The 14,582-nt window shown below is 47.5% G+C and overlaps 1 protein-coding gene across 1 annotated transcript in view; it reads right to left on the bottom strand.

Moving 5' to 3' along the window:
* The window catches only part of PTPRJ (protein tyrosine phosphatase receptor type J), a 172,371-nt gene that overhangs the window by 34,922 nt on the left and 122,867 nt on the right, over positions 1-14,582 (bottom strand). The window contains 4 exon segments of the mRNA XM_055141437.1: positions 749-1,015; positions 5,995-6,264; positions 11,323-11,589; positions 13,114-13,275. Of these exon segments, the coding sequence (XP_054997412.1) occupies positions 749-1,015; positions 5,995-6,264; positions 11,323-11,589; positions 13,114-13,275 (966 nt within the window).

The following is a 14,582-nucleotide window of genomic DNA, read 5'->3' as shown; positions in this document are numbered from 1 at the left end:
GAGCACTGCCAGAAGTAATTCTTGAGTGCAAATCCAAGAGTAACCCCCTGAGCATCGCCAGGTGTGGCCCAAAGAAACAAAATCAAAACAAAACAAAGAAGCCACACGAAAGGTTTCTCCCCAAGAGACATTTAGAAAATACTTAAGAGTCAATCTCAAAAGAATGAATGAAGGTTTTTCAAGCAGCTGCCCAGACTTGGAGTCTCTCCGAAATCCAGTTTTAAGGTATCATTTCCTGCCTGGGAGCTCTGATGCATGGAAGCCAGAACTCAAAAGATGCCATCAACGGCCCGCTCGTCAGCAGGACAAGGGGACATGCTAGTCTGAGTTCCCAGGAAATGACTGGTACAGATGTGCACTCCGGGCACACAGGGTCACTTTCTGCTTCAAACCCCGGTTCTCAGTTCCCATGAGAACCAGCATTTCAGGCGGGGGCAGCCCCTTGGCCAAGCCCAAGGTTTCAGCTTAGAAAGTTTCCCCTTCAGGATGGTGGTTTAATCAGTATTTGACTGTGACTTAAACCTGAAAGCTTTGTATTTTTTTTGTTTTCACGGTGGTTCAATAAAATATTTCTTTAAAAAAAAAAAAATAAAATAAAAAAATAAAATAAAAAAGAAAGTTTCCCCTTCAACCTAGAGCCCAGAAATATCAACAGGCGTCCCCTCCACTCCGTCTCCTGCTCGCCCCACCCCATCTTCCAGGCAGAGACGGAGCATGAGCCCTCGGCAACATGGGAGCACAGACTTACGTGTGTAATGGTTGATGGAGCTGGCATTGCCGCGCACGTGCTTGAATTCCGGGTAGATGGTGATGTTGTACAGGGTACCGGGAATCAGGTCGTCGAGAAAGAATGTTCTGGCAGAGGTGTTCCTGTCGATGGAGTCCATGGAGCTGCTGTCCCACCTGATAAGCAGAAAGTAGGTGTACCCAGAGGCATGGTCGTTGCTCTTCCAGCTCAGTGACATCGTGGTCGCGGTGAAGTTGGTCACTTGAATGTCAGACACGGCTGCGTACTCTGTGGGAAGGGGAGGGACAAAAAGGGGAGAGTGGATTAGGGACCATCAGGGACATTCAGCTTCGTTCCAGAGTCCATCCGGAGAAACGTCTTGTCCTCGTGACCCAAACCTCAGACTCACAAAAGGCAACTCCAAATCTTTGGTGAGAAAAAGCCAGGAACTTTTGTGGAAAAGTTCACAAAAGTCTTCTTAATTCTCTTAATTTTCTCTGGGGATTTCATTAGGATCTTTAAGATGCACCCCCACCAATATATATACATATATATATATATATATATATATATATATATATATATATTTAAGGATATAGCATGAGACGAGGGGGCTGGAGCGATAGTACAGTGGGTAGGGCGTTTGCCTTGCACGCGGCCAACCCAGGTTCGATTCCCAGCATCCCATACGGTCCCCCAAGCACGGCCAGGGGTGATTCCTGAGTGCAGAGCCAGGAGTAACCCCTGAGCATCGCCAGGTGTGACCCAAAAAGCAGAAAAAAAAAAGAATATAGCATGAGACTAATATCCAAGGCCAGAGAAAACAGGAACCAGGAGGACTGGTCAATAACTGAAAACTTTCTATAAGAGTGTATGGGGGCCAAGATGTGATCCCGGGGGCCGCACATGTGTGCAGCCCCTCCGAAGCTGCACGAGCGTGAATCCAGACCCAGCCAAACCACTTTCGACATGGGCAGCTACTTGCAGAATGTCTCCAGCCTGAGAACTAAGCCTCGACCCCATGCCCGCCAAGGAGGGGAAAGGTATTTCTCTCTCTCGCCTGTCCCCTCCCGGGGATCAAGGGCGTGGGGACCACCATATTATGATGACCACAGATGGGATTTTACGACAAAAACTGCAGCAAAAGGATGCGAGGGTGCTCTTGGGAAGGTGGGAGGCACCGGCCCCTCCTGCCACTGCCAAGATGTGATCCCGGGGGCCACATGCATTTACAAGCTTGCAATGATCCAATATCCAGAAGAAATCTCCCTGGACTTAGTTGTTAAAGTACAGAAATCCAAAACCGCGCGGCCGCTACCTCGGCTTCGCGACCTCATTTCTCTTCACAATAGGTCTGACTCTAGTGGGGTTCTCCTAACAATAATGGTGAGGTTTGTGTTGAAATATTGAATGTAACGAAAGTAAATAGAAAGTAAAGCGAAATTTATCAGTTACAAGGTGGGGTGGGGGGGTGTGGGGGTGGGCGGGATGGGAGGTGTACTGTGATTTTTTTTTTCGGTGGTGGGATATGTGTACTGGTGAAGGGATGGTTATTTCTGCATTGTATGACTAAGACTTAAGCCTGAAAGCATTGTAATTTTCCACATGGTGATTCAATAAAATAAAATTCTTATTAAAAAAAAAAAAAGAGTGTATGGGGGCAGGAAGGGTAGTTGGGACAGAAAAGGGCCAGTGTAACAATAGTTGGAAATAATCATTTTGGACAGTAACTGAGTGTTAACAGTAGGTGAAGGGATATTCCTGATAACTTTTCAGTATCTGTATTACAATCCATAGGCCCAAAAGGAAAGGAGAGAGAGAGAGAGAGAGAGAGAGAGAGGAGAAAGTGCCTACCGTAGAGGCGAGGCGAGGGAAGGCGAGGGAAAGTGGGGAGATTGGTGGTGGGAAATGTGCACGGGTGAGAGGATGGGTGTGGGAACATTAGTGCTTTCTTACAACTCTTCTTGCCTTCTGTTAACAAGACTCCTGGATTGTTGAATCATGCAAAATTCCTTCACGGATGCCTCTACCAAAGTGATAGTATTACTATTTACTAACTTAAAAATTATAGGAGGCATGAGTAATAGTACAGTAGACAGGGCATTTGCCTTGCATGTGACTGACCCAGATTCAATCCCCAGCACCCCATATGGTCCCCCAAACTTCTGCCAGAAGTAATTCCTGTGCAGAGCCAGGAATAACCCCCGATCATTGCTGGGTGTAACCCCAAAAGTCAAAATAAATGAATTAAATAAAAAATTATAAATGAGGAGACCAGAAAGATAATTATAGAGGATAGGGTGCTTGCCTTGCATGCAACCAACCCAGGTTTGATCCCTGACACCCCATATGGTCCCCTGAGCCCTGCCAGGGGTGACCCCTGAGTGCAGAGCCAGGGGTAAATCCTGAGTACCACTGGGTGTGGCTAAACAAAACTTTTTAATGAGATTTTTTTTAAGTAGAAAAATATGAGGATACAACCCATGACAGCAGAGTAATATCAAACAACTTTTTAGTATTATCTAGTGAATAATGCCTAGCAAACCCCTTGAAAAAAGCTAAACAATTCCAAGAACCATAATTTGAGAACCACTGATATAGCCCAAGGGTCAGTAAACCTTTTAAGGTTTGCTGAAAAAAAAATTTTTACAATAAGTAAAAGTAACTTTTTTAAATAATTTTCAGTATTTTTTAATTTTTTTTTAAATTTACAGAAAAAAATATTTAAGGCTTTGCAGGTCTTAAAGTCTGTGACTACTATTTTTAGCACAAAAGAAATTTAAATGAACATGGTTATAATCCAGTCAAACTTTACAAAAATAAGTCACGAGCCAGTTCTGGCCTCAGAGTCATAATTACCTGCAGACCCCTAATTTATTTTCACTTGGGCAGTGCTCAGGAGCTATTTCACTCTTGACTCTGTGCTCAGGATTGACTCGTGGTGGGCTCAGGAACTAAATGCAATACCAAGAATTAAACTGGTGCTGCCCGATACAAGGAAAGTACTTTATCTACTGTGCTATCTCTCTGGCCCCTGGCTCCTCATTAAGACAATGGAATGCCAGACATATCAAAAATCACTGTATCACTGTCATCCCGTTGTTCATCGATATACTCTAGCGGGTGCCAGTAACGTCTCCATTCGTCCAAACCCAGAGATTTAGCAGTCTCTCCTTACTCGTCTTTCCCAACGACTGGAGGCTCTTTCAGGGTCAAGGGAATGAGACCTGTTATTGTTACTGTTTTTGGCATATCGAATATGCCATGGGTAGCTTGCCAGGCTCTGTTGTGTGGGCGGGATACTCCCGGTAGCTTTTCAAGAAGATGTTAATATTTCTGGTATATGCAATACGTTTTCATTGTTTCTTTTTTTGTATGGTCCTCGTAAAAGTATAAATTAACAAGAGAAGAAAAGTGAGTTGAGGGGAACTCCTAAGGTTGAACCTAAAAATTTAAATTTATGAGATAATATGAGTTAAGATGAGGCTTGACGCTACCGCGGCCGCGCAACTTTATATCTCTTAATTCTTATTAGTGGAAAACTAATTATCAAATGTCTCCTTGTCAATAGGGCCGTATTCTTGGGGGATAAACTCCAACAAGAATAGTGAGTTCTGTGTTGAAACTCCAACAACAATAGTGAGTTTTGTGTTGAAATATGGAATGTAATCAAGGTAAAGAGAAAAGGAAGTGAAATTTATCAGTTATGCAGGGGGGGTGGGGAATTCAGGGGTGGGGGTTGGGAGGTATACTGGGTTTTTTTTTGTGGTGGTAGAATATGGGCACTGGTGAAAGGATGGGTGTTTGAGCATTGTATAACTGAGACATAAACCTGAGAACTTAGTAACTTTCCACATGGTGATTCAATAAAATAAATTTTTAAAAAATTGGTACAATATCAAAAAAAAAAGATGAGGCTTGAATTTTCTCTGACTGCACTTGATATTTAATTTGTCTCTATTACTTTACAAATGGAAAGAATATCAAAAATATCTGGTAGAAATAGTTATACTGACAAAGAATAATATTGATTTTAAAAAATCTTCTAAGTGGAAAAAAAGATGCCAAAACCACAAGAAAAGAATAAGTTCAATGTTTACCAAAAAAAAAAACCCTAAATACCTGTATATAACTTATAATCATAAAACATCACACACCCAAAAGTTATCAGTCATCAGCTGCTTGATGGCTTATGTGTGATATTTTTTGCTTATGTGTATTTTACATAATGAACAAGAATTGCTGTCAGTATAAATTATCAATTTTTTCTTAACTAAAAGAAAAGCAGTATGTAAAAAATACACAAATTGTATTGATTTCCAAACATCACGGTCTCACAGAAAATAGGGGTTCAGACACAGTAGACATTTCATGGAGAATATCATGCTAAGTGAAATGAATCAGAAAGAGGGTCAGACACAGAATGACTGTACTCATTTGTGGAATATAAAATAACATAATATGAGACTGACACCCAAGGACAGTAGACACAAGGGCCAGGAATATTGCTCCATAGTTGGAAGCCTGTCTCATGAGCCGGGGGGAGAAGGCAGCTGGACTAGAGAAGGGATTGCTAAGTCAATGATGGGTGGAGGAATCGTTCGAGATGGGAGATGTGTGCTGAAAGTAGATAAAGGACCAAACGTGATAACCTCTCAGTATCTGTATTGCAAACCATAATGCCCCCAAATAGGAAGAGAGTATGGGGAAATTGTCTGCCACAGAGGTGGGGGGTGGAGGGGAAGGGGAAGGCTGAAGAGGTGTGGATATAGTATAATGGAGACTCTGGTGGTAAAGAATGTGCATTAAAGGAGGGATGGGTGTTTGATCATTGTATGATTGAAACTCAAACATGAAAACTGTAGCTGTATCTCATGGTGGTGTATTAGATGCCAAAAGCAGTAACAAGTCTCACAATGGAGACATTACTGGTGCCCGCTCGAGCAAATCAATGAGCAACGGGATGACAGTGATACAGGGATATATGTATATATACATATATATGTATGTGTGTATAGATAGATAGATAGATAGATAGATAGATAGATAGATAGATAGATACACATGAAGAGTGCAAACAAGGACCTAACACCTAAAAGATGCTCAATAAATATTCCCTAGAGGGAATTACCTCCAAGAAAGAAAGAAAGAAAGAAAGAAAGAAAGAAAGAAAGAAAGAAAGAAAGAAAGAAAGAAAGAAAGAAAGAAAGAAAGAAAGAAAGAAAGAAAGAAAGAAAGAAAGAAAGAAAGAAAGACCATTTGCTTACCAGTCGTCTGGTTGATTGTTTCAGGCTTCCCTTCAGGGAAACAGGGACCTGTTCCACTCGATCCCTGTGGAGTTATTTCAAACGAATACTGACATCCAGGCATTAAGTCACTGATGATAATGGTACTTTGGCTGGTGTTTCTCTCCTGAATTATACTTCTTTCCCTCAGGACGACGATCTTAAACTGAGTGGAGTTAGTGCCGTTCCAAGCCAAGCCAATTTCCGTGGTGTTGACACTCACCACTCGAAAGTCAGAAACCGGAAGAAGGCCTGCGGGAAGAAAGCAGGAGGCTCTCAGGAATCTATTTCTCCAGCAGACCGGGGTGACTGAAACTCGCAAAATATGAACATTAATACTTGGGACTCTTTTTTGCTGGCTGTCTGGTTTAGTTTTGGGTTTTTGGTCCGCAGTGCCTACTCCTGGCTCTGGGCTCAGGACACTATGTGTGGTGCTGGGGATCGAATCCCAACCAGCCACATGCAAGGCAAGCACCTCACCCACTGCACTCTCTCTCCGGCCCCACAATTTGGGACTCCGGGTCTGGCTTTTTCTCTTCCTTGCATCATCACTTACTTTAACAAAGGCCTCTCAGAAACCTGTATGTCTGATACCTAGAGAACACTCTGGCACAGAGCACAGAAGCTGTGTGCCTACGGTGTAGATACTAACTCTTTTTCCAGAAAATGAGAAGCATGCAACGCTTTGGGCAACAACTCTTTGGCCACTGCTCACTACCTATCTTGAATAAGCATCACTAAACTTCCCAGCGTCGCTAAACTAACCATGCCACTGGACTCCGCGCCAGGCTGTTTTCACTCAGGGTGCCCCATAGGAGGGCAGAGGAGAGTCCTCCCCACCCCAAGGGACCCGGCCCCGACAGCCGACCTCCACTACCCAACCGTCGCCATGCTCCGGGCCGCTTTCCACATGTTCGGGCCGAACCTCACGCATGAGTCAACATATTCCTAAACCACGAAAGCGGCCGTGCGACACATCGTAAGACACTCCCTACTCATTTTCCATAATTACCACACCATATTTGATTGCAGGCAAGACGGCGCCGACGCCGCCTGGACCCCTCACACTCTCTCGAACCCCGCTCACCATCTCGCCTTAGACAACATGCGGCTCAGCACGCCAGGCATGCAACTCTATGTGTGATCCCTGCTGGAACTCTACACGTGATTCCTGATGGACATCGCAGGCTGTTTTGCAAGATTCAGACAGAATGGCGTCAGCGGGGCATGAAGAAACCGTGGTGGCAGCCACAGCATCGCCGCCTGCCCCAGCCGGGCCAAGTCACAGCACCATCAGACATAGAGCCGTGGCAGCAGTGCTCACAGTGGCTCATCCACTGTGGGTGCTGTCAGTCAACCACCAGGTGACCTGGGACTCAGCATAGGTGCTGGATCAGGCACAAACCCTCTGTGATAAGGTCCTGCTCTGCCAGCTGCTCAGCAACCTCCGGGCACACTCCATCAACCTCAAGGAGATCAACCTGAGGCCACAGATGTCCCAGGTGCTGCCCAGAGACGCAGGCAGGTGTATGTTTGTCAGTGTGCAGATCATTACAACATGCCAGTCGACCAAAAGCGTACATTTGGTAGACTGGGAACACCTATAAAGGTAATTAGAAGCCACCCCAAAAGCCTTCGTCCCTCTCGGAGAGTCCAACAAGCTACCAAGAGTATCCCGCCCACACGGCAGAGCCTGGCAAGCTACCCGTGGCATACTCGATATGCCAAAAACAGTAACAACAATGGTCCTCATTCCCCTGATCCTGAAAGAGCCCCCAGTACGCCATCGGGCTACACTAGCACGCGACAGGGATGAATGGAAATGTTACTGGCGCCCACTCGAGCAAATTGATGAACAACGGGTGCTACAGTGCATTGAGTCACTGTGAAAGTACCAAGCTTTCATGATTGGGTTTCAGGTATATGAAACTGTGTTCCTTTAAAATTCACAGGTTGAACATCTGTCTCACTTCCAGTACCTCAGAATGAGACGGTATTTAGAGACAGGTTTTGGAAGGTGTCGTTAACATGGAGTTACCACCCGTAGGCGCAGATCCAAAGTGGCTGGTTGTCTGTCTTTGCAGAGATAAGGACACAAACCCGCACAGACAGAGAACAGCCGGGGTGAAACCGAGGAACATGCCCAGCCACTCGCCGAGGAGCGCCATCTCAGAGGCCACCCACCCTGCCAACACCTCCCCCGGACTCTCCGCCTCTGAACCACGCGAGAATCCATTGTTGCTGTCTCAGTCAGTCCGTGCTCCTCACGACGGCAGCCCCGGAAAACCTGTATGCTGGGTGTTCCGATGATTCCAGAAGCCCCTGACTCCCAGCACTGAACCCCTTTCTGTTTGAGGCAGTTCATGGTTTCTGCTGCCAGACACCATGTCACTGAATACAATATACTCCGCCTGGCAGTGCATTGCTCTTTCACTAGGAGACAGAAATAAACTCCCGTGGTGTTTAACAAGTATTTGGGGGTGCGGTTTAGTGAGGTGTGCTTTCAGATATGGCTGACTCATCCGTCACAGTCAGAATAGGTTAGAGAACTAATCTTACACCCCGATCTCCAGGCTGAGATCTCTGGAGCTTTCTTGGGATGGGGCTGGGCCGACCAGCACCCCACCCACAGCCAATATCCTCTGGTATATAAATAGCCTGGCTTCACAGTGCCACTACTGGTCTCGAAGAGACACCCCACTCTGAACTATCCCAATCCCAGAGCTCCGGGGAGGTGCGGCCCCAGATGCGGCTGCACAACACCCACAAATCTCACAGTACTGACCACGGAGCAAAGCAAATGAGCTGGGAAGGCTGAGGAGAAGCCCACCATGCAGAATAAGTGAAAGCAGTGGCAGAAGGCTCAGCTAGCACCCGCAGCTCCGTGCCTCCTCAGACGTGAGCTTTAGTAAAACCATTGTGAGATTTATGTTGCAACAAGAAACATAAAGGGGCTGGAGGGATAGCACAGCGGGTAGGGCGTTTGCCTTGCACACGGCTGACCCGGGTTCGATCCCTGGCATCCCATATGGTCCCCGGAGCACTGCCAAGAGTGCTTCCTGAGGGCAGAGCCAGGAGTAACCCCTGAGCATCGTTGGGTGTGATCCCAAAAAGTCAAAAACAAAAAATAAGAAGCATAAATCCAATCATTTTGTGCCTGCTGAGGGGGCAGGCTGGGGGGAAAGGGGGATACTGGGGACGCTGGTGGAGAAACGTCACCCTATGGTGGGACTGATGCTGGAACATCAAATACCTGAAACAACTGGATTATGAACAACCTTGTAAATCACAGTATCTAAACAAAGTGTCAAATGTTTTTCTGGAAAAAAAGTAAAGTAGGGGCTGGAGCAATAGCACAGCGGGTAGGGCATTTGCTTTGCATGCAGCCAACCCGGGTTTGATTCCCAGCATCCCATTTGTGGTCCCCTGAGCACCGCCAGGGGTAATTCCTGAGTGCAGACCCAGAAGTGACCCCTGTGCATCGCCAGGTGTGACCCAAAAAAGAAAAACAAAAAAAGTAAAATAGTGAAAGGTACGAAGTGAACAGCTGAGTCAGTTTACCCCAGAGCGCCAGTCCAGGAACCCTGGTAAGAATGCTTACGGTAGGGAAGCAATAGTGGGTGAGTAAAGCATTCCTTTTTGTTTTCTTTACGTTTTCTCAGTCAGAACACTCTGTGGTGTAGGAGATCCAACGGGAACACCCAATGCCAAGTGTGTGCTCAGTCCTGTGGACTGTCTTCCTGGTCCCTCACCAAGCATTCTTGTGAGGCAAGCCCTGGGTCCATCCCAGGATCCCAGCCCTGCTCTGCCACCTGCTGGCTCTCTGGCCAGGGGCAAGCTGTCCCACCGTGCCGGCCATCCTCTCCTCTGTCAAACAAGCGCCCCAACTCTCACCACCCAAGCCCCTGCCATCCCGCTAAAGCTCCTGGAACAACATCCCGTCAGCATCATTGGAGGACTGTGCTCACGGTACCCCGTTAGACCTTCACTTTAAACGACTGTGCCTTCGCTCCTTCCCAGCTCCCCGCCCTTCTCGGTTCCCAGCTGTCACACCCACGAATATTCTCCAGGTGCCTTTTAAGCGCATTAACGGCCATGATCTGGAGACTCACAAATGAATCTCGGAACAGAGCGGCTCACTGCAGAGGTATCTCCGGATGCCAATTATTTAAAAATTTTAGAATTCCAGGAGCACACGGCCACTCTTGCAGCAGCGTGACACTGCATTCTGGTTGTTGTTGTTGTTGTTGTTGTTGTTGTTTTGCCTTTTTGCTGAATCACCGTGAGATAGACCCTTACAGACATCTCATACTATTCATCACAAGCAATACAAAATAATACTGGTGGGAAAGTGTAATGGTGGTGGGATTGGGGTTGAAATATTGAATGTGATCAATTATTGTGAACAACTTTATGAAAATAAAATGTATAAATAAAATAAATGACTGTGCCTTCTTCAGAACGATCACGATCACGAAATCCCGTTAATCACCGATTTCTCGGGCGGGCTCAGTAACCTCTCATTTTGTCCTTTCCCTGAGATCTTAGAAGTCTATCTCGACTCGGTCCTCCCAACGATGTCGCACTGGGGGCTCTTCCAGGGTCACAAAGCTTGTCTTCAGAACACAAAGCTCTTTATCTGCTGCCTCTTACCTCCTCCATATCCTGCCTCCCTGCCAGGTTAGCATCCTGATGCTAAAGGCACATGAGGGTGCTGGAGCGATAGCACAGCGGGTAGGGCATTTGCCTTGCATGCGGCCGACCCAGGTTCGATTCCCAGCATCCCATATGGTCCCCCGAGCACCGCCAGGAGTAATTCCTGAGTGCAGAGCCAGGAGTAACCTCTGAGCAACACCATGTGTGACCCAAAAAGCAAAAAATATAAATAAATAAAGGTACATGGGGACAAGGCAGGCTCTTTCTGTCTCCATGGACCCATTGGCTTGGGGTCTCCACTGTACTCGAATCACCCTCCCAGGCCCCGGCTGAAGTCAGGGAAGCCCAGCTCTCTCCTCTCACCTCTCACTGACCGGACAGCTACACCCGCCTACGTCACAGACTGAGGAGGCTGCCAATGACATCACAGGGCGGGGAAGGTGGAAGAGAGAGAGCAAGGCACGCTTGTGGCCAGCTGCCACACGGAAGGGGCCAGCAATGACCACTGTGATTCGGGAAGGACAGGCGGTGGCCACTGTCATCACACAGCTGTCCCTACCCACTGGCACTCAGCTGGCCATTCCTTGAAGGAAGGAGTGAAGGCTGGTCCTGGGTCTGGGTGGGCAAGGCTGGGGGAACCAGGGGAGAACTCACGGGTGTTCAGCCCCAGGGAGTCCGGCACGCCCTGGATGTTCCCATCCGACACCGGCCGCACCGTGATGTTGTAGAAGGTGCAGGACTGGAGCCCAGTGATGACAGTGAGGGTCTCATTGGTGGTGAAACTGCGGTTACCGGTCGGCGAAACAACTAGTATCTGGTAGGAATAGGTGGAGGATGAGGCGTTATGCCTCAGTTCCCAGGTCAGGGTCAGATTGGTGGCCTGGACGTCCACTTCTGTGAGGTTAAAAACTTGACCAGACTCTGTGAAGATATAAGGGGTAAAAAAAAAAATTAGAGGTTCCAGAGAGAGAGAGAAAGAGTGAAACAAAAAGAGAGAGAGAAAGAAAGAATTAGAGAATGAGAGAGAATAAGAGAGAGAATGAAAGAGAGAGAGAAACAGAAAGAGATAATGACAGAGAGAGAAAGAGAAAATAAGAGCGAAAAAGAAAGAGTGAGAAAGAGAAAAAAAGAGAGATGCTGTGGTCAGACCACACACTTCTTTTTTATTTATTTTTTTTTTTTTTGCTTTTTGGGTCACACCCGGCGATGCACAGGGGTCATTCCTGGCTCATGCACTCAGGAATTACCCCTGCGGTGCTCAGGGGACCATATGGGATGCTGGGATTCGAACCCGGGTCGACCACGTGCAAGGCAAACGCCCTACCCGCTGTTTTTCTTTTTTTTTTTTCACACACTTCTTCATGGCTGCTCCTGCTACACCATTTAACCACAATCACATACACCTACATGATCACACAACTAATTTAGGGGGGCCGTAGGACACAGCCAGCATCATCTTCCGTGAAAACACACAACCTGTCCACTGCAACTGCCTGGTCGTCTGTCCTTGGGATGGATTCCGAGAGGTGTGTGATGGGCTCCTGGGACCAGAATGACACACACCTGACAATTTGCCTTGCCCTGGGGCCTGGAGAGCCCAGAAAAGTTCTCCAGCTGTATCTCCATTCAAGAATGAAGATATCAGGGGCAGAAAAGATAGTACCAAGACGGCCTTGACAATGCCAGGGCCAGTTCTATCCCGGGCATCCCATCTGGTCCCCTGAGCCCACCAGGAGTGATTCCTGATGGGCTCAGAAGACCAAAATGCTTCAGGTGTGCCCCCTCCCTCCGAGAGAGAGAGAGAGAGAGAGAGAGAGAGAGAGAGAGAGAGAGAGAGAGAGAGAGAGAGAGAAGGGGGGCAGAGAGAGAGACAGGCTCACCACAGGCAGATAGAGTACTGGGCTGAAGGTGCCCGCATATGACTGACCCCGGCTCTTCCCCAGCTCGGATGTGGGGATGACCCTAGAGGACCCCGTCCCCCGCACAGCTCGTGATCCTTGAGACACCCAGCACCACCAGCGGGGGGGTCCAGACAGCCAGAGCAGCATCCCATCCTCAGCCCTTGCATTAAATTGTCAGCCTGGTCCTCTGAGACTCATATAAAGGGGTTTTCTGGGTCCCTCCCCACCCACCCACCCCCGAGCACCCCTTTGGAGAGCTACTCCCTCCAAAAAAGAAAAAGGAAAGGAAAAAAAGAAAAGAAAAGAAAAGAAAAGAAAAGAAAAGAAAAGAAAAGAAAAGAAAAGAAGAGAAGAGAAAAGAAAAGAAGAGAAAAGAAAAGAAAAAGAAAAAGCTCACTCAATCAGTTCTGTATCAACTCTCTCCCAGAAAGCCCCCTCGGACCAGACACGCTCATGACGCCAGCCAAAGATTCAGACCCAGCGCGGGACACACAGCCCGCCCACGCAGATGCTGCCCGAAGCCCCTTCACAAAGGCCAACCTACTCGTTGTAAAGCCGATACTTCGCGGGGACCCCTCCGTGCCGTTTGCCGCCTGCGAATACACCGTGACCTTATACTTCGTTCCGGGCGACAGCCCAAGGAGCTGGACTGAGATGTCTCGGGACCGAGGGTCGAGTCTGGCGGCGTGCGCAGAGGTGGCGGCATCTGTTTCAAACGGAACAGCACAGACGTCAGGCGGATCCCGCGGCTGTGGCTCTCCGGGTCTCTGTGCACCTCCCCCGCCCCCACCCTCACGGCAGACACGCATCCTCCAGGTACTGGACTCAGTCCTCTGCCCCTGTGGGCTCTGGACCCAGTACCTCCCCAGCTGGCTCTCTCCACCCCCACCCCCGCCCCCGCCCCCGCCTTCTGTCCCTTAAATCATCTTCTCCTGGGGCCAGAGCGGGAGCACAGCAGGTAGGGCATTTGCCTTGCATGCAGTCGACCTGGGTTCGATTCCCAGCATCCCATACGGTCCCCCAAGCACTGCCAGGAGTAAGTCCTGAGTGCATGAGCCAGGAGTAACCCCTGAGCATCACTGGGTGTGACCCAAAAAGCAAAATAATAATATAAATAAATCATCTTCTCCCACTCAACTCTGAACGTGGCTTTCAGGGTCAGCCCCAAATGACTCCAACTTCTAAACTGGAAAGACAGTCGAGTAAGTTTTCCTCGAGAAGCCCGTGTGCTTCCGGGGTGTGTGGAGATGGCCACGTGGAAAACTGGGTTTTTTTTTTCCTTAATTGATTAAGGTGCTAATGACAAGATTCACCCCTGTACCTACTTGCCTCCCCCAAGATCCTGAGGGCCCCTCCTTTCAATGGGAACTTTGCTCAGGAAGAAAGACACAGGAAGCTGTGACTCTCTTTAAGGCAGGGGAGCCCGAAAGGGTCCTTCTTGCAGTCTGCACTCCTCCACGTCTGCTTTCTCGGCCGGAGCAATAGTACAGCAGGGAGGGCATTTGCCTTGCACGTGGCCGATCTGGGTTCAATCCTCAGCATCCCATATTGTCCCTGAGCACTGCCAGAGTGCAGAGCCAGGGGTAACCCCTGAGCATCATTGGGTATGACCCAAAAAGGCCAAGAAGAATCCCCAACATTCCCTTAGCAAACCTGTTCCTTACAAAATGGGGTACAAAATGGGGCCTAAGGATTTATTACCTTGTATATATATAAATATATACATATATTTATATTTATATTATTATATATTTATATTATTATATATTTATACCTTATATATAAATATGTAATATGTATATACTATATATTTGTATATAAGATATATTATACATATTTAAATATATATTATATTTTATTTAAAAGAATAAATGTATATGCCTCTCAGAGAGCCCGGCAAGCTACCGAGAGTATCCTGCCCGCATGGCAGAGCCTGGCAAGCTCCCTGTGGCGTATTCCATATGCCAAATACAGTAACAATAACAGTCTCATTCTCCTGGCCCTGAAAGAAGC

The sequence above is a fragment of the Sorex araneus genome, chromosome 6, assembly GCF_027595985.1.
Source record: "Sorex araneus isolate mSorAra2 chromosome 6, mSorAra2.pri, whole genome shotgun sequence".
NCBI classification, from domain to species: domain Eukaryota; kingdom Metazoa; phylum Chordata; class Mammalia; order Eulipotyphla; family Soricidae; genus Sorex; species Sorex araneus.
Note: the sequence above shows the minus strand (reverse complement) of the source record. Positions and strands in the feature narration are given on the sequence as shown.